At 36.0% G+C, this 21,416-nt stretch overlaps 1 protein-coding gene across 1 annotated transcript; it reads left to right on the top strand.

Annotated features, from left to right (window-relative positions):
• The first annotated feature begins 826 nt into the window (after positions 1 to 826).
• Positions 827 to 18,888, top strand: LOC108982241. The gene is made up of 14 exons (XM_035688664.1): positions 827 to 1,696; positions 1,971 to 2,084; positions 2,177 to 2,328; positions 2,483 to 2,693; positions 2,866 to 3,103; positions 3,688 to 3,838; positions 3,968 to 4,271; positions 10,761 to 11,636; positions 11,948 to 12,067; positions 12,331 to 12,524; positions 12,619 to 12,829; positions 13,610 to 13,847; positions 13,939 to 14,089; positions 18,580 to 18,888. The coding sequence occupies exons 1-14, from the start codon at positions 904 to 906 to the stop codon at positions 18,886 to 18,888; spliced, it is 4,062 nt and encodes a 1,353-aa protein (XP_035544557.1). The 5' UTR covers positions 827 to 903.
• The last annotated feature ends 2,528 nt before the right edge of the window (positions 18,889 to 21,416 follow it).

Genomic DNA, 21,416 nt, shown 5'->3' with positions numbered 1-21,416 from the left:
ATAAGGTTGTCTTAAACCCGTTATGCAAGAAAAACATGACTGGAAAACTACATAAAACCTTTGACTCCATCGTCACACTATTCCTCTGTAATGAATGTTTAATGATGATGCGACATCAACTGCATCCAGGAAGTTACAGAAAAAAAGACAGGCTTCACTAAGAGAGAGAATGAAGGAACCACAAGACGCTTTTGCCGACAAGCTCACGACCTTCTCGTCAAGGAAATTGCCGGTCATTTCGTCCTTCCTCTTTTTCCAATTTTTTCTCTCTCTCTGGATCTCTCTTTGTTGTGCTATCTACTCTGTTCTGCTGCCTTTTCATGTTTTGTTCATGACAAGGATGACGAACCAACGTAAAGAATATTAACGGCTTGGCACGATGGAGCTTAAAGCCAACGTCGAGATTTTTAACAAATTTGAAAACCGTGACGTGGTGCTCAGACCAAGTTTGCCACGTGCGGTGTAAAATTTTAAAACCGGATTACGTTTAGATTTTATCTATAATTAATTGTAGCCTCACCACTCTGCTCATTTGCACAAAAAGTCAGCAATGCATATCTACTTTCAGGGGCAATACTTATTATTTTCAATCTCCACAAAGTGGTTTTATTTTTTAACATTAGAAGAAGGGTTGACTTAATTTTAGCCCAAGAATCTTCGAAGCAATTACCTTGATTTGAAAGAGGTTTTGAACCGTAAATTGAAATGATAACAAAAATTTAAAAATTATTAAAATTAAAAAAATTAAAAAATTAAATTATTTATTATATTTATGTATACTTTGTCCGAGACTGGAGTTTTTTTGGTTATGGCCGCTAAGGTATAACAGAAGCAAAAGCACCTTCAGCCACTATATAGAGAGATTTGGCCACTATATATCAGAGTTGAAGTACTCAGGAAAGTATGAATCATCCCCACATCAGTCCAAAATTCATTCGATTGCTTACCTTTTCTGCTTTCCTCGCCCTCCTCCAATGGCATCTGGCCTATGCCGACCCTCCTTATCGGTTTTGTCCCAACACAAGTAACTATACAGATGGTGGTCAATTTCAAAAGAATCTAAACGATGTCCTCCATTTTCTAACCTCAAATGCTTCAGCTTCCAAATTCTACGATACCTCCGCAGGAAATGGCACGGATCAAGTTTATGGTGCCCACATGTGCCTCAATTATATCACAAATGAAACCTGCCGGAACTGCATAGCAACCGCTACACAAGACATTTTGAAGGTTTGCCCAAACACGAGGGAAGCAGTTGTATGGGAGGAAGAATGCCAGCTGCGCTATTCCAACCAAAATTTCTTTGGCCAAGTGAATGTTACAGGAAACATCGGCTTAGATAACGTGCAGAATATTTCCCAACCAGAACAGTTCAAATCTGTTGTTAAGGAAACTTTGAATAACCTTACGACGGAGGCTGCAGGAGCTATCAATCTTTCAGCTAAATTAATGTATGCTACCGGAGAAGTAACCTTTGAGGATGAAACAATATATGCTCTTGTGCAGTGCACAAGAGACTTGTCCGGTGATGGCTGTAATTCATGCCTTCAGACGGCCATAACAGATGTATTAAATTGCTGCTATTTCTCTATTGGAGCAAGACTTCTTAGTCGTAGTTGCTACTTGAGGTATGAGTTATACAGCTTTTATGGAGACACATCTAAATCTCCACGTTCAACTAATGATCAAGGGGCAAGTAAGTATCTATAAATATAGATATATATATATATATATATATTTGTCCACAACACCCTCTTCTATCACAGATTAGTTTTATCACACTAATTAACAACGCCTAACACCAATGATTGCGTCTCTTTTAATGGAATTCTCGAACTTTTATTATTGCAGAAGAAAAATAGAACAGTATAAACCTCATGAATATGAAACTGTACCAAGAAAACAAACTAAATCACTAAAAAAAAAAGAATCATTTTGGCTTCCTAACAACTGATTGCCTTTAAATGCAGGCGGCGGAAAGAAAATGAGGATCATCATTACCCTCATAGTGGTAACAGCCTGCTTGGCGCTAGTACTTTTTGCTGCCTTCATATATTGCCTTGTGAACAAAAAGGCTATAAAACGTAAAGACGAATATCACTGGGTTTGCTTTACAGTTTTGAATTTTGTACTTCCTTTTTTCACCAGTGATACCTGCCTTGTTTTTTCTGTTCAGGGGTGAGAAAAGGTGGTATGAGTCGACAAGCAAATAGTACTCGTATCGATGCAGATTTTCCCCGTATTGATTTGGCATCAATACAAGCAGCTACTGACAACTTCTCTGATTCAAACAAGCTTGGGCAAGGTGGTTTTGGTCTTGTTTACAAGGTAACATGATGTAGTTTTCTACAAAATGACGAGACTATTAGTACTAATGAAGACGATCGAGGTTTCTCGATTGTCTGGAACACCCCAAAGTATCCTTTGACCTTTTTATGTTTATTGATCGATAAAAGCAGCAAATTATATATGTATTTTGCAGGGTATCCTAGGTGATGGAAAGGAAGTAGCGGTAAAGAGGCTCTCATTCTGTTCGGAGCAGGGTTCAGAGGAATTTACAAATGAGGTTCTACTAATAATGAGGCTTCAACACAAAAACCTCGTCAAGCTTCTTGGTTTCTGCATAGACGGAGAGGAAAAGCTGCTTGTCTATGAATTCATGCCCAACAGCAGCCTAGATGTCTTTCTCTTTGGTTCGTTCGTTAATTTCCTCCCCGGCTTGTCTTTTTTTCTTCTTTTTTTTCTCCCTCAAGAGGACAAACTTGAAATTTTTATTTTTTTTTTACAGAATAATGATAAATGAGTTTTTTTTTTTTTTTTTAAATAAGTTGATAAGTTGGTTTTCTTTGGGATTTTGATGGTTAGATCGAAGTAGACGAGCACAAATTGATTGGAATAAACGAGTTAACATAATAGGTGGAATTGCTCGAGGAGTTCTTTATCTTCACGAGGATTCTCGACTCAGAATCATTCATAGGGACCTAAAAGCAAGCAATGTGTTGTTGGACTATGACATGAACCCCAAGATCTCAGACTTTGGAATGGCAAGAATCTTTGCAGGGACCGAAGGTGAAGCTAATACGGCTAAAATTGTCGGGACATAGTGAGTACACAATTTTCTTATAATTTCTCCATTAATTCCATTTCTTGGATTTATAAATTTGATGACTTATTACATAGCACGCATGCCATGTAAAAATATTTTTCATTTTTAACTTAAAAACCATAAAAAAAAAAAAAAAAAAAAAAATCTAAATTCTCTTTGTTAACTTTTCTTCTATAACCAAAACAACGATCAAAATTAATCAGAATAACAATAGCATAATTTAGTGCTGTTCCATGTAAAATATCTACCAACACATGATATATGTATTCTAGGAAGTATGCACTTTTAGTAACAATAGGAAAAGAAAATAAAAATAGAATCAATCTATGCAAAAGAAGATTTATGTAATTCGGTAACTTGCTTATATCCATGGAGCTACATGCAAAGGAGTTTATTTCAAATGGCGACAAAAAAAAAAAGGTGTGACGGATGTACAAGAATATATACAATACAAGTAATCCCTAATCCAACGGGTCAGATCTAGAGATAAAAATGAGAAAATCTGAATTATTAATTTCCTTTATTTATATATATGCTTCTTATAAACATGAGACTGACATTTTTTTTATACAACTTGGCAGTGGGTACATGGCTCCGGAATATGCTATGGAAGGAATGTATTCCATTAAGTCTGACGTGTTTAGCTTTGGAGTACTCTTAATTGAGATTTTAACTGGGAGAAGAAATGCTGGCTTCCATAGAACAAAACGTGCTCCTAGCCTCGTTGCATTTGTAAGTACTATTTTTCTTTTTGCTAGACAAGCTACGATAATTAATTAGATTCTACTTTGGAAGCTAAATACTATATCGACTTCAAAATTTTTCTAAACTTATGCATTAATTAAATTATTAATGGTGCAGGCATGGACACTATGGAATGAAGGAAATCATGTTTTGGAGTTAATGGATCCTTTGTTGAAGGAGTCGTGCAGCCCGGACGAGTTTCTAAGATATTTGCATATTGGATTATTGTGTGTTCAAGAAGATGCAAATGAAAGGCCAACCATGTCTACTGTCGTTGTAATGTTGAAAAGTAACACTACTAGTACTCTTTGCCAACCTCAACGACCTGCCTTTTCTGTGGGCAGATTCACTGATCACTACGAAACAAGTGGACCAAGATTTATCTCCGTCAATGGCTTGTCGATTTCCAATATTGGACCTCGTTGATCGATGAAACGCTAGCTAAAGTGGATTTGGAACTTCATAATGCCTTGTCTTGTGCATGTGTAGTAAATTAAGAGAAATACTTAGTAACAAAATGATTATAAAAGTAAATTCACAAATTGACGTGATTTAATGTGGTGAGTCAGATTCTAACAGATATCATAAAATCACATCAATTTTAGGTTTACCCTTATGTAATGTTTTTGTATATATCTATAAAAATATTCATAAATTAAATATTGTGTTCTCAAGAAAAAAAAAACTACTTAAAATGTATAATATTATTTAATATGTATATAATTAGGGATCATAATAATAGTATTTCTTCTTGTAATTGACTCTTCAATGTAAATGTGGCAGATGTTTCATTTGCCATTCCCTATTCTTAAAAACTTATGATTTTATATTCACCTCGAGTTGCATAAGAAGATTCTCTAAATACCCATTTTTAACTCTCCATTTAATTCAATAAATAAGTAACTAGGGGTGGGCTTCGACTCCGACGGAGTCGGAGTTGTCATTTCCGACCTCCGACTCCGACCGGATTCGGAGCCAAAACTCCCCTCCGACTCCGACTCTGAACGTAGTCGGAGTCCGATTCCGATCGGAGGTCGGAGCTCCGACCTCCGATCGGATCTTCGACTGGAGTTCGGAGGGAGTTCCGAACGGAGGTCGGAGCTCCGACTCCGAACTCAATTTCAGAATTTTTTTTTATTATTATTATTTAAATTTTGTTGTTCAATTTCGTTTCAGATAGTGGGCAACATATATATATTTTTTTAAAAGTTAACCATCTACAAATATTTAGTTTATTCAAGAGTTTTCAATAATTTAAATATTCGTTCTGATTTTGTTACTGAATTTTGATTATATCTTTAATTTGTTTTATGTCCGCCTGAAATTTAGCATTAAAAGTGCTCATGACTCATGAGTTGAAAATTACACAAATTTAAAATTTTATAGAAAAGAATGATGGTACGAATTTGTATAATTCGATTAATTTCAGTTGGATAATAAATTATAAACTTTTGAGAGATGATGGATAAGTACTAATAGAAATTATAGAATAAAGAGTACTTATCCCACGTATTTGCTCGGGATATAAGTACATAAATATAACTATATAAATAGTTTAAAAAGTAAATAACATGTATGATGCAGCCATAAGTTATAACAGTCTCATTTATAACGTAATAACAATATGACTCAGTCTTGAAATATAATTACATAAAAATTAAACACGGGTTTCACTCAAACCCCAATGTTCCATTGGTCACGCCTGAAATGAAGATAGAAAATAGCAATCAATAGATGAAAAAAAATTGATAATAAAAAATTATATACGGTAAAAGAATAATTTGATTCTTACCAAGAAATGAGGTTCTCTCAACTCCATCACAACTCTCAAGTAGCGTCCGTTCCAAACTCTCAATCATCGGTAATTATGTTAGGGTTCACAATTAGATCTATAAAATCATAAAAAGTAGAAGTTAGAAACATTAAAAATAATTAAATCATCATTAAAAAGCATATAAACTTACCTGATTCAAGCCTATAGCTCTCGGCATCAACGCCAACGGTATCTAGTCCAATGGGCGTTTCACTTATCCAATTCTGTGTGCAAACGAGGGCCTCCACGGTTGACGGTGACAATGAACTCCGATAAGCATCCAACACGCGACCTCCAGTGCTAAATGCCGACTCTGAGGCAACCGTAGTGACAGGAATGGCTAGCACATCTCGGGCCACACGGGAAAGGACTGGATACTTGGTGGAATTAACTTTCCACCAAGTTAATAACTGAAATACATCACTAGGTGCCTCGACAGCTTCCATAAAATATCGTTCAACCTCAGATGTACAATGCATAATATTCCTTGTTGACATGAGTTGATGATACTGCCGTATGACACGATTGCCTCTAACCCCTACAGATGGGTCAGTATCACCTGAGGGAACTGTCGATCCTGTCGGCCTCGAATGTGAGGAGCTACCAACTGCGGATGAAGGCTGAGCACTAGTACTGTAGTGATGATATAAGTCATCAACATCACTTTTTAGCAATCTAATAAACTCTCCAGCCTTCACTGCCCCGAGGACGGAATTTACCCAAAATTCTAGAACGGCCAACTTAACTCGAGGGTCAAGGATCACAGCCACAAATAGCAATCTATTTATCTTCTCAATATTCCCCCAATATTTATCATATTTGATCTTCATCCTCGTAGCCATATCAGATAACAATCCAGCAGAGTCAGTACAACTATTTTCCAACTGGAAGTGAAGCTCTGAGAGCTCACTGAAAAATGAGTTCGCAGTCGTATATTTGGATCCAGATAGTCGCATGGTTATCTCATAAAAAGTTCTTAAAAATTCAACAAAATAACTCACACTGGTCCAATCATGTGCGTCTGGCGCACCGAGCCCCTGTCCTGCTGGCTCCAACAAAGCATACCTCAGGCCCCCATCCTCGACCTCCATCCGCTCGAATGCTTTTTGGTACTTCTGTGCCACATCCAACATCATGTATGTAGAATTCCATCGAGTCGGAACGTCCAAGCACAGCATACTAGAACATTCAATCTTCAAATCTTCTGCTATTGCCTTAAACTTGGCAAGCCTTTGAGGGGAACCCCTCACATATCGTACAATGTTGCGGACTCGGGTTATGGAATCATGAACCTCTTTTAATCCCTCAACAACTATGAGGTTAATGATATGAGCACAGCATCGAACGTGAATAAACTCGTGGGCCCGAATGACATCATCTCTCACCGTCGTGTTCCGCTTAAACCAATCAATTGCTGTTTCATTCGCACTGGCATTGTCAACTGTAATACACAGCACTTTTCGAATTCCCCAGTCCTTTAAACAATCATCCATCTTCGCCCCAATGGATGCACCTTTATGATCCACAATTTCTTTAAAACCAATAATTTTTTTATGCAAAATCCACTCACTGTCAATGTAGTGTGCCGTGATACACATGTAGCAGACGTTCTGTATGGAAGTCCATGTGTCAGTCGTAAAAGACACTCTTTGGCCAGTGGTAATAAACATCTTCCTCATCTCCTCCTTGTCCTTCGCATGCCTCTTCATACAATCTCGCATCACTGTATACCGTGATGGAATGGGAAATCGTGGCTCAACAAAATTTAGAAACTTTCGAAAGCCTCTTTTCTCGACTGTGGTAAATGGCATCTCATCAGTAATTATCATCTCTGCAAGCATGTCCCTCAACATCTTCTCACTGTATTGAGGGATGACCAATTTCTTAGTCTGTGTACCATCAGTGGCTGTAGAAGTTTGGTAACTGAGGTTGGTCTGATCAGTGGCTTGCAATCCCTTCGCTATCTTATATCGTTGGCAACCATTTAGATGTGCTATCAACACACTGGTACCTTGCTTCTTCGAATGGCATCCACAAAGTGATCCACAATAATGACATCTTGCCACTGGGTTCGCAATTTCACCAGGTATTTTGGTGAAATGCTCCCATGTCCACGACCTCTTTTTAGAAGGTCGTGGTGGTTGATCTTGCTCAATGGGCATCTCCTCCTCCTCGTTGAACATATCTTCATCCTCTATATCAACTGGGAGTGGGAGTCGACTACTCGCACAAGATGTAGCTGCTCTAGATGTAGCTGCCCTAGATGTGGCTCTAGGGGTGGAAGTACCCACCGGTGTAGGAGTTGTAGCATTGGCATCCGCCACATCCCCTTGTGGACGATCATCTCCACTATGTCTAGGATCCATATCACAATCAATGAAGCTGAAAAAATTAAATTAGAAGCAAAAAATTAGTTTAAAAATAAACTAGGCTATTGTATTATACAATAGGACATGTATTATTGTATCATAATAATACATGTATCGATGTATTATTACATTGAGGTTCGGTTGATGTGCGCTTGACTCAGACGAACCCATCCAGATGGGTTCGCTCGACGTGCGCTCGAGCAAGAGCCATACAGAGAGGTTCGCTCGACGTGCGCTCGACATAGCGCTCGAGCAGAACCCATCCAGAAAGGTTCGCTCGATGTGCGCTCGAAGTGGCGCTCGAGCAGAACTCATACAGAGAGGTTCGCTCGACGTGCGCTCGACGTGGCGCTCGAGCAGAATCCATACAGAGAGGATCGCTCGACCTGCGCTCGACGTCGCGCTCGAGCAGAATCCATACAGAGAGTTTCGCTCGATGAGCGCTCGACGTAGCGCTCGAGCAGAACCCTTCCAGAGAGGTTCGCTCGACCTGCGCTCGACGTCGCGCTCGAGCAGAATCCATACAGAGAGGTTCGCTCGATGAGCGCTCGACGTAGCGCTCGAGCAGAACTCTTCCAGAGAGGTTCGCTTGACTTCCGCTCGACATATCGCTCGAGCCAATGTTCAAAACAACGTGCGCTCGACTTGCGCTCGACACATCGCTCGAGCGCAAGTCTTCAAAACAATGTAAAATTCATGTTTTTGAGCGCCGTGTTGGGGACTATATTGAATATTCAATACACAAGAATCACAAGAATCACAACTACTGGCTCCAATTCATAAGAGACGTGCTTGAATTAAATTTAGGGCTCATAAATTTAGGGCTCACCGTAGGTGGAAGGCTGGAAGCTGAACAGAGGGACGGCGGCAGGGAGGAGCAACGACGAACGGTGTTCTGAACTTCACTGGTTCACTGGTTCAGTCACTGGGACGGGAGACGCGAGAGAGAAGTGAAGGAGGAAGAAGAAGTGAAGAAGGAAGAAGGAAGAAGAAGAAGTGAAAAGGAAGAGGACGCTTGACGTGAAGAAGAAGCCCCTTCAACTTGGAAATATGGAACGACGCCGTTCCATATTAAGTGGAACGGTGTCATTCAAATTTTTTTTTTTTAAACCCAGCTTCAAAACGACGTCGTTTTGGAGCTGGGTTTAAAAAAAAAATTCGGAGTCGGAGTCGGAGCTCCTTCGAGCTCCGACTCCGAATAATTATTCGGAGTAGCTCCGAATTCCAACTCTGAATTCCGACAACTCCGACTCCGTCGGAATCGGCATCGGAGCGGAGGTCGGACGGAGTCGGAATTCTCAGAATTCTGCACACCCTTATAAGTAACTACGATCGAAGACCACTTATACAGGAAAAAAAAAATATGCTAGTCTTAATTTGAATTTAAAGATTAAATGAGATGAGTTGAGATGATTTATAAATAATAATAAAATTTATAAATTAAAATTTATTAATAATAATAAATAATTGTGAGATGAGTTGTAATTCAAACCGAGTAATTATTCAATTTCCGTTTTTGAGAAATTTCAAATGATAGAAAAATATGAAAGGAAAATTGTATTCCTAGTCCGGTCCGAAACCGCACACCTAATGACGTGACAAAACCGGTCTGAAGATCAGCTGGGTCATCTTCAAGAAAGTCAACTAATCATGGTTCATTGAATAACATTGTTTTGATACGTATGATCTACGAAAAATATGTCAGAAGGGTACTAGTGGTTAGGTAGTACTATTTTAATGACTTTGAAATTTAATCCATTGGATTTGACCCAGAATGATGACCAATAAGAAAGTCCTACTATTCGATTATGATAATTTATAAATAATACCTCTTGGCTTAGTACTCATGTTGTTAATTCCTTCATGCTTGGTTGGGCTGATTTTAGAAAAAAAATATATATATATATATATATATAATAATATTACTTATCATCTTAATTTTTATCATCTTTTTATTATTTTAAGATGTGATATTAGATGATTAAAAATTATTTATTATATTTTTATTTATAAATTTATCATTTAATAATATATTATAATATAATAGAAAGATGATGAGAGTTAGAATGATAAATAGATTTTTTTATATATATATGGTATATATATATATATATATATATATATATATATATATGTGGTCAGTTTTTTTCCAAGGTGCATGCCAGTCTTTGCCATGCCATTCCATCGTTTTCTTCGAATCTTTTGACGAAGTAAATGTATCTTCAAGTAGAATTGTCAAACAAGTAACCTCCATCACGTGATTTGAAACTCTCAAACAAATGAGCCACTTGTTTAGCTCGTTCTTAGAAAGCACGAATCAACTATCGGTTATTATCTTAAAGAATGGAATCAAATTAATGATGTCAATTGATACGTGGATGCTTTAAACAATAACAGTAAATTACGAGTATTTTAAGCTTAGAACAAAAAATATACTACTTTTTTGAACGGGAAAATTTGTACCCATCGATCGTCCCCATTCGGGGAAGTCAGTCCTAGACTCCTAAATATGTCGAGTCAGTATCAACGTCCAGCGGGGAAGTTTCAGAGGAATGTTCGACGATTCCATCAGAAAGAGTCGGACCTAAATCTTTTTGGGCGGAGGTTTCTATGTAATGTATAACCTCATACAGGTTTGTGGGTAAATCGTGTTGTCATCAAAGCTGGATGTAATGTCGTGAAGAGATCATTCTGACCGACACGTACCAGTTGTGCTTGATCTGATGTCAAGTTAATTACCTTGATCCATCTCCACTACCTTTTGGCCATAGTAATCATTATCCTATGATCATGTTCAACCATATTTGGAAGATGGATAAGAAAGATGCATTATTGGCTATGCTTTTGTTGATTATACCACTTCTGATGCGCCCTATGCTTGCGGCCACGCCGGCCAGTGGGGATCCTCTCTTTACGTTTTGTAACACAGAGATCTCGATCAAAAACTACACACTCAACAGCCCATTTGAAAACAATCTCAAGCTCCTCCTCGGGTCTCTGCCTTCCAATACTTCGTTGACAGGTTTCAACAACACCTCCACTGGAGAGGACTCGGACAGAGTCTATGGACAGGCGCTTTGTAGAGGGGATGTCAACTCCACAGTTTGTCGGAATTGTATACAGACTGCAACCAAGGAAATCTTAAAGCAGTGCAGAAGTGAAGATGCTATGATATGGTTTGAACTCTGTCAAGTTCGCTACTCCTTCCAGAACTTCTTTTCCTCGATGGTTTATACTGGGAAGTATCCAGAGCAGAATCGAATGCAGAAGAATATATCAAATCCAGTTCATTTAGAGCAAGTTTTAACGTACTTAATGAATAACATCTCGAACGAGACTGCGTTTGATCCCTCTACACGCATGTTCGCAACTGGTGAAATTAAATTCTCAAGGAAGAAAAGAATCTATGGTCTTGTACAATGTACTACGGACATCTCAGAAGAGTCCTGTTATAACTGTTTGCAGTCAGCCTTTAGAGAGCTTCAGGCATGCTGCTTTTATCGCCAAGGTGGAATTATTGTTAGTAGGAATTGTAATATGAGGTTTGAGCTGTACCGATTCTACAACGCCTCAAGTTTTCAGTTGTCCCTCCCAGCTTCTCAAGGTAAGGATGTGACTAGATCATCAATTAATTTTCTGTATGTCGATGCATTGTAATGCTGTCAAATAATTAAAAATGATATAAAAAAGAAAAAAAAATGTATTTACTTTACGTAAAATAAAATCTATAAATTGACGTGACTTTACGTAATTCGTTAGATCTATTTTATATTAAAAATAAATTTATAATCTGATGTAATGTATCAAACTATATTTATGTCAGATTATAAATTTATTTTTATATAATTACTTTGTAGCTAAATATTTATCTAAACTAAATGAAGATTTAAGGCAGTTCTTTTTGTCCAAAACCAGGGGCTAGATGGAAGATTTGGATGGTTGTGGTGGTTACGTGTATACCACTCTCAGTTTTAGCTGTTCTTATTGGATCATGTGCGGTTAATTATCATTTGCGGAAGAAAAGAAGGCAAAGAGGTGAATGCATGTATCTAACTAGATGCCTAATTATGCATCTTAAATATTAATGAAGTTTATAGCAAAAATTACCAACAATTAAAGTTAATTCCCAAAAAAAAAAATAGATATTTGTAATCATTTATTTGTGACGAAAAGATTATTTATAATTAAATTTGATTTATTTTAATTATAAATAATTATTTTATTAATATTAATTAAATAATTTTTTTATAGTGATTATTTTTATGTTTATTAAATATTTAAACATTAAATATTTGCAGATGATGATAAAAGCCAGAATGCAGAACTGTTACATGAGCTGGCAAGCCCCACCGGCGTTGCCATTACACAAGAGGGGGAATTGGTAAGTTCGGAAGACCTACATTTCATGAGTCTGTCAATAATAATGGCAGCCACGGATGACTTTTCTGAGTCAAACAAGCTCGGGCAAGGTGGCTTTGGCACTGTCTACAAGGTAATCGATGCATATCATGATGGCTTGAATATTGCTTCACAGCTCATCGGCCTGAATTTATGCCTGATGTTAGAATATTCTACTCGATGATCAGGGAGTGCTAGAAGATGGGAAGGGAGTAGCGGTTAAAAGACTATCAAGGAAGTCATGGCAAGGCTTAGAGGAATTTAAAAATGAGGTCATACTCATTGCACGACTTCAACATAGAAACCTTGTGAAGCTCTTGGGATGTGCCATTGAGGGTGAGGAAAAGCTGCTTGTGTACGAATTCATGCCCAACAGAAGCCTTGATTTCTTTATATTTGGTTTGTAACTTCAACCTTTCCGCTCATTGACATAATTAAATGTTACAGTATATTTATGACGTTGGATGGGCTTCTAATATTGATTGTGAGCTTTGTTTTTCTCATGAAACAGGCTGGACGCATATATATATATATATATAGGTTATATGCATATATTAATCATATATATAATAGTATCCCAAATAAATAAATAAAATCGCAATTTTGCTGAATTTTATACACCCCAGCTGATCATAGGAAATGAGTACTTAATTATAAACTTTAAATATAGGACTCTCGTGTAGTCTCATTGTAAAAAGAGAGATGCTAGGTAGACTGATGGTCTACCAAGCATTTGCACCAATAGGACATTTTTATTTTTATTTTTATTTTCTTAAATGTTAAGAAATGTATTAAATTGGTTTTTTTTTCTTTTTTTTTTTCAAATATTAAGAAAACTATTTCTTAATTTTTTAAATAAAAATAAAATATAACAATCGGTCATTGACCATCGGTATCGGTAGAATGATCCTTGTACAAAAGTATCTAGAGTACCTATACTTTATTAGCATTTAATGAGATGACTTTGTTAGTATTTTCTATATATAAAAAGAAAAAAAAAAATAGTTTTCTCAAAGGTATTGCTTAAAGAACTACGTACTTTATTAGTATTTTATGCGGCTTAGATTTCTATAGGTGTGTTATATATGGTACTCGATCGATCAGCATGTTCCTTGTATACATCTCTAAAATAAACATGTTTACATGCATTGACTTTGCTCTAGTACTACTGAATTCCAGATCCGAAGAAACGCAGTCAGCTTGACTGGAAGACATACAATAACATTATTGTTGGTATTGCGAAAGGACTTCTTTATCTTCACGAGGACTCTCGACTTAAAATAATTCACAGAGATCTAAAGCCAAGTAATGTATTACTGGACCATGAAATGGTCGCCAAAATATCAGATTTTGGCATGGCAAGGATCTTCGGTGAGAACCAGAACACTGCTAACACTAGGAGAGTCGTCGGAACATAGTGAGTCTACTTTTTCTTTTATTTTCCTTATTTTTTAGTGTTCAATTGAGAAGAAAGTTACGTTGTATTGCTATATATATGCTCAAAACAGCGGATACATGGCTCCCGAGTATGCAATGGAGGGACTATTTTCTGTAAAATCTGATGTTTTCAGCTTTGGCGTCATCTTGCTTGAGATTATTAGTGGCAAGAAAAATAGCGGCTTCTACTTGACCGAGCATGCCCAGACACTCCTTGCATACGTATGTTTCTTTCCATTATTTATTCTTTTATAGCAAATTAATATTTGTTTTAAAAAAAAAAAAAAAAAAAACATATTTGCAAATATATATATATATTTATATGATTATCAACAAACTAGACATACTAAAATAAAAAATATACTGATGTACGTGTTTTAGTTTTTATACATATCATGTAACGAGTCATGTAACAAATTGTACGTGTGATATATACCTCCATGTTTGAAATACCAGATCTGTCAGGACATAATATGGCTTAGAAATATATATATATATATATATATATTATCGTAAATTAATCACAAGCATTACAAGCTGTTTTTATCAAACCATATAGTTTGAGAGACAACTAATGGAACTTCATCCCACCACATTTCAATATTTTCTACATTCTAAGCATAATGTGCTTATCTATGTGCAGCCTCATTTCCTAATCTATTGACATCTTCAACTTTACATTCTCTGATGAGTTACATTAGTCGCTTCGTTTTTTTTTTAATAGATTTCCTAGCATTGAGAATGAGTCTTTTGCATCTTGTAGTTCTCTCACCATCAATAGACAATCACTTTCAAGGATTATATCTGAGATACTCATATTAACACATAATTGTAGGCCTCTAAAAATTGCTAGCAGTTCAAACTATCCTGGATCAGCAACCTCTGTTTCTACTTTGCTTCCCGCCATCACCGTGTCTCCTTTCTCATTTTTGAGAATGACCCCAACACCTACTTTATGTTGATCGAAGAACATTGCCCTATCTACATATAGCTTTAGGTACCCTTGAGGGAGTGGTTTCCATCAGCAAATAGTCTTTGACTATGTGCTTGGAATAGCCATCAACTCCTTGTGAATTTTTTGCATACATAAAGCATGCTCAATCACCTGTCTAGGATCAACACAAATTTTGTCATGCACCATTTTATTTCTTCAAAACCAAATCCCCCAAGCTATCAAGAAAAATACAGCTAGATCTTCTAAATTACCCTTCTCCTTCACAATCATAACCATATCCATAATATTCAAAAGATTGTCAATTCCTTACAAAGAAGGGAAATATTTGTTCCAAGATTCTCGGATAGTGTGGCAATAAAATAATGTATGTGGAGTTCTTCCATTCTGTCCGAGCAGAAGCAACATTTTTCCTCAACTTCAACCTATTTTCTCTTGAGATTGTACTGAGTAGGTAGTCCCTCTCTACAAGCTCTCCAAGCAAAAACCTTGACTTTGGTAGAAATTTTCAATTTCCACAAAGTTTTCTAATGAGCTGGTTGTCTGCTAGCATGTGAACTCTCTCCTAGGTTACTTTTCAGCTTGTCTCTGAAAAATTTGTAAGCACTTTTAGCACTGAAGCTACCATTTCTTTCTTGAGTCCATATCCACTTATCCTCGATCCTATTTATGGGGCATATGATGATCTTCATAATATCTGTAGCAACATCTGGATTGAATAGAGCTTTATTAATCTTTTCAGCATTCCACCACATAGTATTGTTGTCTAAAAGGCAGCCAATAGTATCCTTACAAGCTCAACCTCCACATTAGTGTATTCCTGCCTTAAAGCTTGATGACCTAGAATCCAACAGTCCCCCCAAATTTTCACAGATTTTCAACTACCTATTATCCATCTACATCCTTGGATTTGCATATTCTTAGCTTTCCAAATTCCTCTCCATATATATGAAAGATTATGGCCAAAAGTGAAGTCAAATAAGCTCACTTTTGGAAAATACTTTGCTTTATAGATTTTATGCAGTATACTACCTTCCTCATGCAAAATTCTCCACCCCTGTTTTGCCAAGAGTGCCATATTAAAGACTCTCAATTCTTTCAAGCCCAAACCCCCTCTGAATTTAGATTCACATATTTTATCCCAGCTAATTCAATGTATCCTTCTCTCTTGCTTTTTTTGGCCCCACCAAAATCTTGCCATTATGCTTTCCAATTCATAACATAGGCTGCTAGGTAATTTAAAGCAACTCATAGCATATGTAGAGATGGACAGAGCCACAGCTTTATAAGCATTTATCTACCTCCTTAAGATAACAACTACTCCTTCCAACTCTGCAATTTCTGCCAAACCCTCAACTTAATCTCTATGAAGGCTCAAGATTTGGACCTACCCTCCACTAGGGGTAAGCCCAAATACTTCTCATATTGTTGTATATTATTAACACCCCATAGCGACATAATCTCCTCTTGTCCCTCAGCTGACACATTCCAAGCTACTGAATACCATAGATATTTTCTCTCTATTTATTTTCTACCCCAATGTCATCTCATATTGTTTTAACAATAACTAGACTCTTCTATTTGTATCAGTATCAGCTTTGCAAAAACATACACTATCATTTACAAAAAGTAGATGATTAAGATCTTGATGCCAGAGACAGTATGATTATTTTTAGCTCTTATCAGAAGGCTTATTAGCCCTCTCAGTAGACAATAGGAAGAGGTAAAGGGATAGAGGATACCCCTTCCTCAATCCTCTACTGGTAGTTTGTAACACTCTGGCCGTGGAATACAAAGTTATAGGACCTTATGGTTCACCATTAACCAAAATAGAGAAAGAAACTATTCTCACACACTACATAACCAACTTGATCAGTTTGACGTCAAAACCTAGTTTGTGCATAAGAACATCCAAGAAATCTCACTCTACTCTATCATAGGCTTACTCATATCCAATTTCAGTGACATATAACCTTTCTTCCCAACTATTTTTTGTCTCAAATAATGAATAAATTCATAAGCAACAAATACATTATCAATGATAAGTCTCTCAGACACAAAAGCACTCTGTGAGTCCGATATAATACAAGGAATAACTTGTTTCAGTCTATTAGCAATGACTTTAGATATGAGTTTATACGTCACATTGCAAATACTTATTTGTCAAAAGTCAGCTACTTTCACATGGGATTTCTTCTTTGGTATTAGAATAATAAAAATATGATTAAGAAGCCTTGGAAACTCACCAATATTCAAGCTTTGAAGGACTGCTGCATTGACTGATTTGCCAATGAGGTGCCAGTACCTTTGGAAAAATTTTGGGCTCATGCCATTAGATCCAGTGGCTTTTATAGGATGCATTTGTTGTAAAGCAATTCGTACCTTATCCTCAGCGTATGCCTTTGCTAATTCCTCATTCATAATAGTAGTAACTGTCCCTAACAGCTCTTCCAAGAATTTCATAGAGCCTCTCTGATCAGAGGCTTTAAATAGAGATCGAAAGTAATAAAATACTAGTTTATCTCTGTTCTCACCTTCTTGCCATTCTCCACATTCATCTTGTAACTTCTGTATGGTATTCTCTCTTCTCCTGTCTAAGGCTTTTGTGTGCAAAAACTTCAAATTCCGATCCCCCTGCAACAACAATAGGGTCTTAGACCTCTGTCTCCACATTATTTCCTATCTCTAGCCATATTTAGACTTCCGCTCGTGCATATGCATTCCCAACAATATCAACACAATTTGGATCTTTCTCATGCACATTTTTAAGTTTCAAATTTTCCTTTTGCAATTGGTTTTGAATATTTCCAAACGTGTTTCGATTCCAACAGTCTAATTTCTGACTACGTCCTAAGATCATTTCCATCACTTCCTTCATATTACTTCTAGTAGAGCCATTTCTCCAAAACTCTTCAATAATTTTTGCACATCCTTCTTCTCCTACCCACATGGCTTCAAATCTAAATAGGTTTTTTTCCTTTTTTTTTTTTTTTTTTTTGTTTAAAGCCTCCAACCATAAAGGTAATTGATCTAAGTATGCAGCAACTCCTTGAGTGACAATTGCTATGAGGAATATCAAAACCAATGGAAATTCGCCCAAAACATATCCAATCTCTCACTTATGCAAGAGTTTCCTTCTCTTTTGTTGTACCGTGTATACTTATGACCCTTAAACCCTAGATCCCTTAATGCACGGTCATTTAGCATTGCTCTAAACTCATGCATCAGCTGTTCTGGTCTAATATCCCTCCCTTCCCACTTTTCATTCTGGTCTAATAATTCGTTGAAGTCACCAAAAACCAACCAAGCCTTCTCCCCCACTCTACATACAGATCTTGTTAAATTCTATGTCTCAACCCTACAGTTAGTGTCTGGATGCCCATAAACCCCCGTGATATACCATTCTTCTATACTAGCATCATCATCCTTAATAAGTGCATCAATATATATGGAATTTTGAGTAGCTAAGCCTCGATAAATTAACTTCATGATTCTTCCACAGCAACGCAATACCCCATGCCAACTTCTTCCATTACAATCTATTGCTAAACAATTCATAAAATACAAAGAATACTTACAATTTTCCATATCTCGAGCCTTCAGTTTTGGGTACCTGGTGGACCCTTTTGCACCTACGTATGTACAGTCTTACTCAACAGGCAAGTTCTCATATCGGCGAGGATATGAAAATTAACGTACTGAGTTCATAACAAAATGATTAAACAAGTTTGACTCATGCATGTATGTATATGGATGACAGGCATGGAGACTTTGGAATGAAGGGAAAGAAATGAAGTTTGTGGAGCCTGTGTTGATAGAGTCCTGCCTGACTACACAAGAAGTTAAAAAATACATGCATATCGGGCTTTTGTGTGTCCAAGAGGATCCAGCGGATAGACCCACAATGTCATCCGTCGTAGTTCTATTGGGAGACGAATCAATATTACCTCTTCCTAAACCAAAACAGCCTGCACTTGCTATGGGTAGAATCGTTCAGCAGATTGATCCCTTTCCCGTTACAAATCCTTCTGTAAATGGGCTTACTGTTTCCAGTCTTTCTCCTCGCTGAACACAGGCAAGATTTCCTTTTTCCGTGCAATCGATCACATGTAATTTGTAAACTAACTCGAAAAAAAAGGGACATGTTTGTAACTGAAAAAGTTTTCGTAATTTCTGCAAATAGGAAATCTGGAAATGGATGCAAAAGTACTTTGCGTATCATGTGGAGGAATTTAATTCTAACATGATGCCAAAAAATAAACAATGGTAGTTTTTATTTCAAGTTGGTGTTCTCCAATTTGATCAGCATGATGCCAAAAAATAATAGGAAGAGCGATCGAGAAAGAAAAGGAACTTTCAGTAGCTGCATTCGTTGAATAATTATACATATTCCAGTATATTAATGAACTTCCATGGTAATCATGGGTTTTGACATTTGCATAAGAATTATTTTCCCTTGTGATCATGTGCATGATTAAGGTTTAACAAGTTTGAGTAAAGTATAACGTAATTTGATTTGAGTAAAAATACATAATATTTATGGAAAAATACAAAGAGTCTGTTCAAGCTAAACAAATTAATCTAACAATTAAATTATTAAATATTTTACTTTCGGGGAGAGAGAGAGAGAGAGAGAGAGAGAGAGAGAGGTGATTTTTGACGGATACACCTGAACTGGAGCTTTCACACAGTTTCATGCAATAATAATGATTAGTATAAATTTTGTGATGAGATCCCTAACTTTGACTAAGATCACATAATCTTCTTGACTAAGATCACAGAACCTTAACTAAAATATTTCTCCCAAACTTTGCTTCATCCAATGGCAGTCAACTTAAAATCAAAATTGTTATAAGATATTCTCAAATTAATTTAATATTATTGACAAATTATTTATAATTTTTTTATTATTATATTTTATAAATTATTTCATTATTATTTATAAATAATTTAAAATACTCTTAACACCCAATTTCAAAAGCACTATAAGAAATCAGTTTTTTCCAGTGCTCAAAATTTTTACAAATATCAATAATAATCGCTGCACTTGATCATTTTCGACAATTTCTAATTCGATGCATATTCGACGAAATTAAAATACCTTTTTCTTATCAATTTTAGTGATAGACCAAAATCGTCGCAAAAAATTACTCTTTATGGCATTTTTGTCCATCGAAATTATTTTAAAAATAACAGAAATGACGTTTCCATTTACCATTAAATCGTTGAGAAAAATCAATTACGGCGATACATATCGTCAAAAAAAGTTGAGAAATTACCGAAAATGACTCCATATTTTCTCAACAATTTTTAATTATCGTCGCTATTATACATTTCTAGTAGTTAATTGTCGCCCAAAAAAGAGTATTTGCGGCGATTATAGTTCGCCACAAATAAGTTAAATCGACGAAAAATTATTTGCAGCAAAGTTTACTAGCCAGAAAAGATTTTTCATAAAATAAAAAAAAATGCATAAAAACAGAATCTACAAAAAAAATATTATACACATCCAAATTGTATGTTCTTGCTCAAAAAACAATTGCACAAGTGAGAAGCACAAAACTAAACTTATAAATTATCTAAAAACCAATAACAAGTGTCACCAAGCAGGTAAAATATTTGAGTTATAAAAAATGATATGTAAGAAACCAAGCCAAATAACAAATAATTGAAGGGCCCTATTTTGCCAGCTTTAGCAGGTTTAAGGCTTGAAATATACTTCCTAAAACAATGGATAAAATTGTTTAAGGTCATCAATAAATAACCTGAAACATATATTGAGACGGACTCAATAAGTAAGAATAAAGAGTAAAAATAAACAAACCATCTAATTGAAGTACGGCATTCATAATTTTTTACTGTATCCTCCAGTTCAAGGGCCTTCATGACATATGTCATATATTCACTAAAACAATAGGGTAAATTAGATTCAGTAGAAGTACAAATTTAAATTATACAGAGCCAAAGGCGAGCCAGAAGTGATGTTGGTTTTTCCACGTTCAGTAGGCTAACATTCCATGTTTAAACATGGCAAACATGCTTCTCTTGTAAAGCATAATCATAAATACAAATATAAACACTATTTACTCCTAAAACTCTCTATCAACCCAATCAACTCCCCAATTTCTATACACAAAGAAGTCACTACCTACAAATTTAATTCATATTCCAACCTAAATTTAATTTTGTCGGTAACCAAATAACCATGTCTCAAAAAGAACTTGCCTTGAGACTTGAGAGGTAGGTAATTATCTATCAGAGCACATGTGAAAAATTAATGATTAAACTAAATGAAGTTTTAAGGTAGTTCTTTTTCTCCAAAACCAGGAGCGGGCTAGATGGAAGATTTTGATGGTTGTGGTGGTTACGTGTTTTTCACTCTCATGCCTGCTTTGGTTATATTATTCAAACCATCTCATTTTATATAATCATTATAATTTTTTTAAATTCTCATATCTATATACATATTTTCTATTAAACATGTTTTCTAGTAAAGAACAATATCTACAATATAGAATCTTACTATGCTTATGAATATTTTAGAATAAAATAAATATTAACATAAAAACAGTAGAATCTGATTTAGCAAATTAATGA

This window comes from Juglans regia, chromosome 3, assembly GCF_001411555.2.
Source record: "Juglans regia cultivar Chandler chromosome 3, Walnut 2.0, whole genome shotgun sequence".
In the NCBI taxonomy this organism is placed as follows: domain Eukaryota; kingdom Viridiplantae; phylum Streptophyta; class Magnoliopsida; order Fagales; family Juglandaceae; genus Juglans; species Juglans regia.
This window is presented reverse-complemented; position numbering and strand designations above follow the sequence as displayed.

Excerpts from the sequence above, each read along its gene's own strand:
- LOC108982241 (XM_035688664.1), top strand. The coding sequence starts at position 904 with ATGAATCATCCCCACATCAGTCCAAAATTCATTCGATTGCTTACCTTT. Across the intron at positions 3,104-3,687 it reads GCTAAAATTGTCGGGACATA|TGGGTACATGGCTCCGGAAT; the intron begins GTGAGTACACAA and ends ACAACTTGGCAG. Across the intron at positions 3,839-3,967 it reads CTCCTAGCCTCGTTGCATTT|GCATGGACACTATGGAATGA; the intron begins GTAAGTACTATT and ends TTAATGGTGCAG.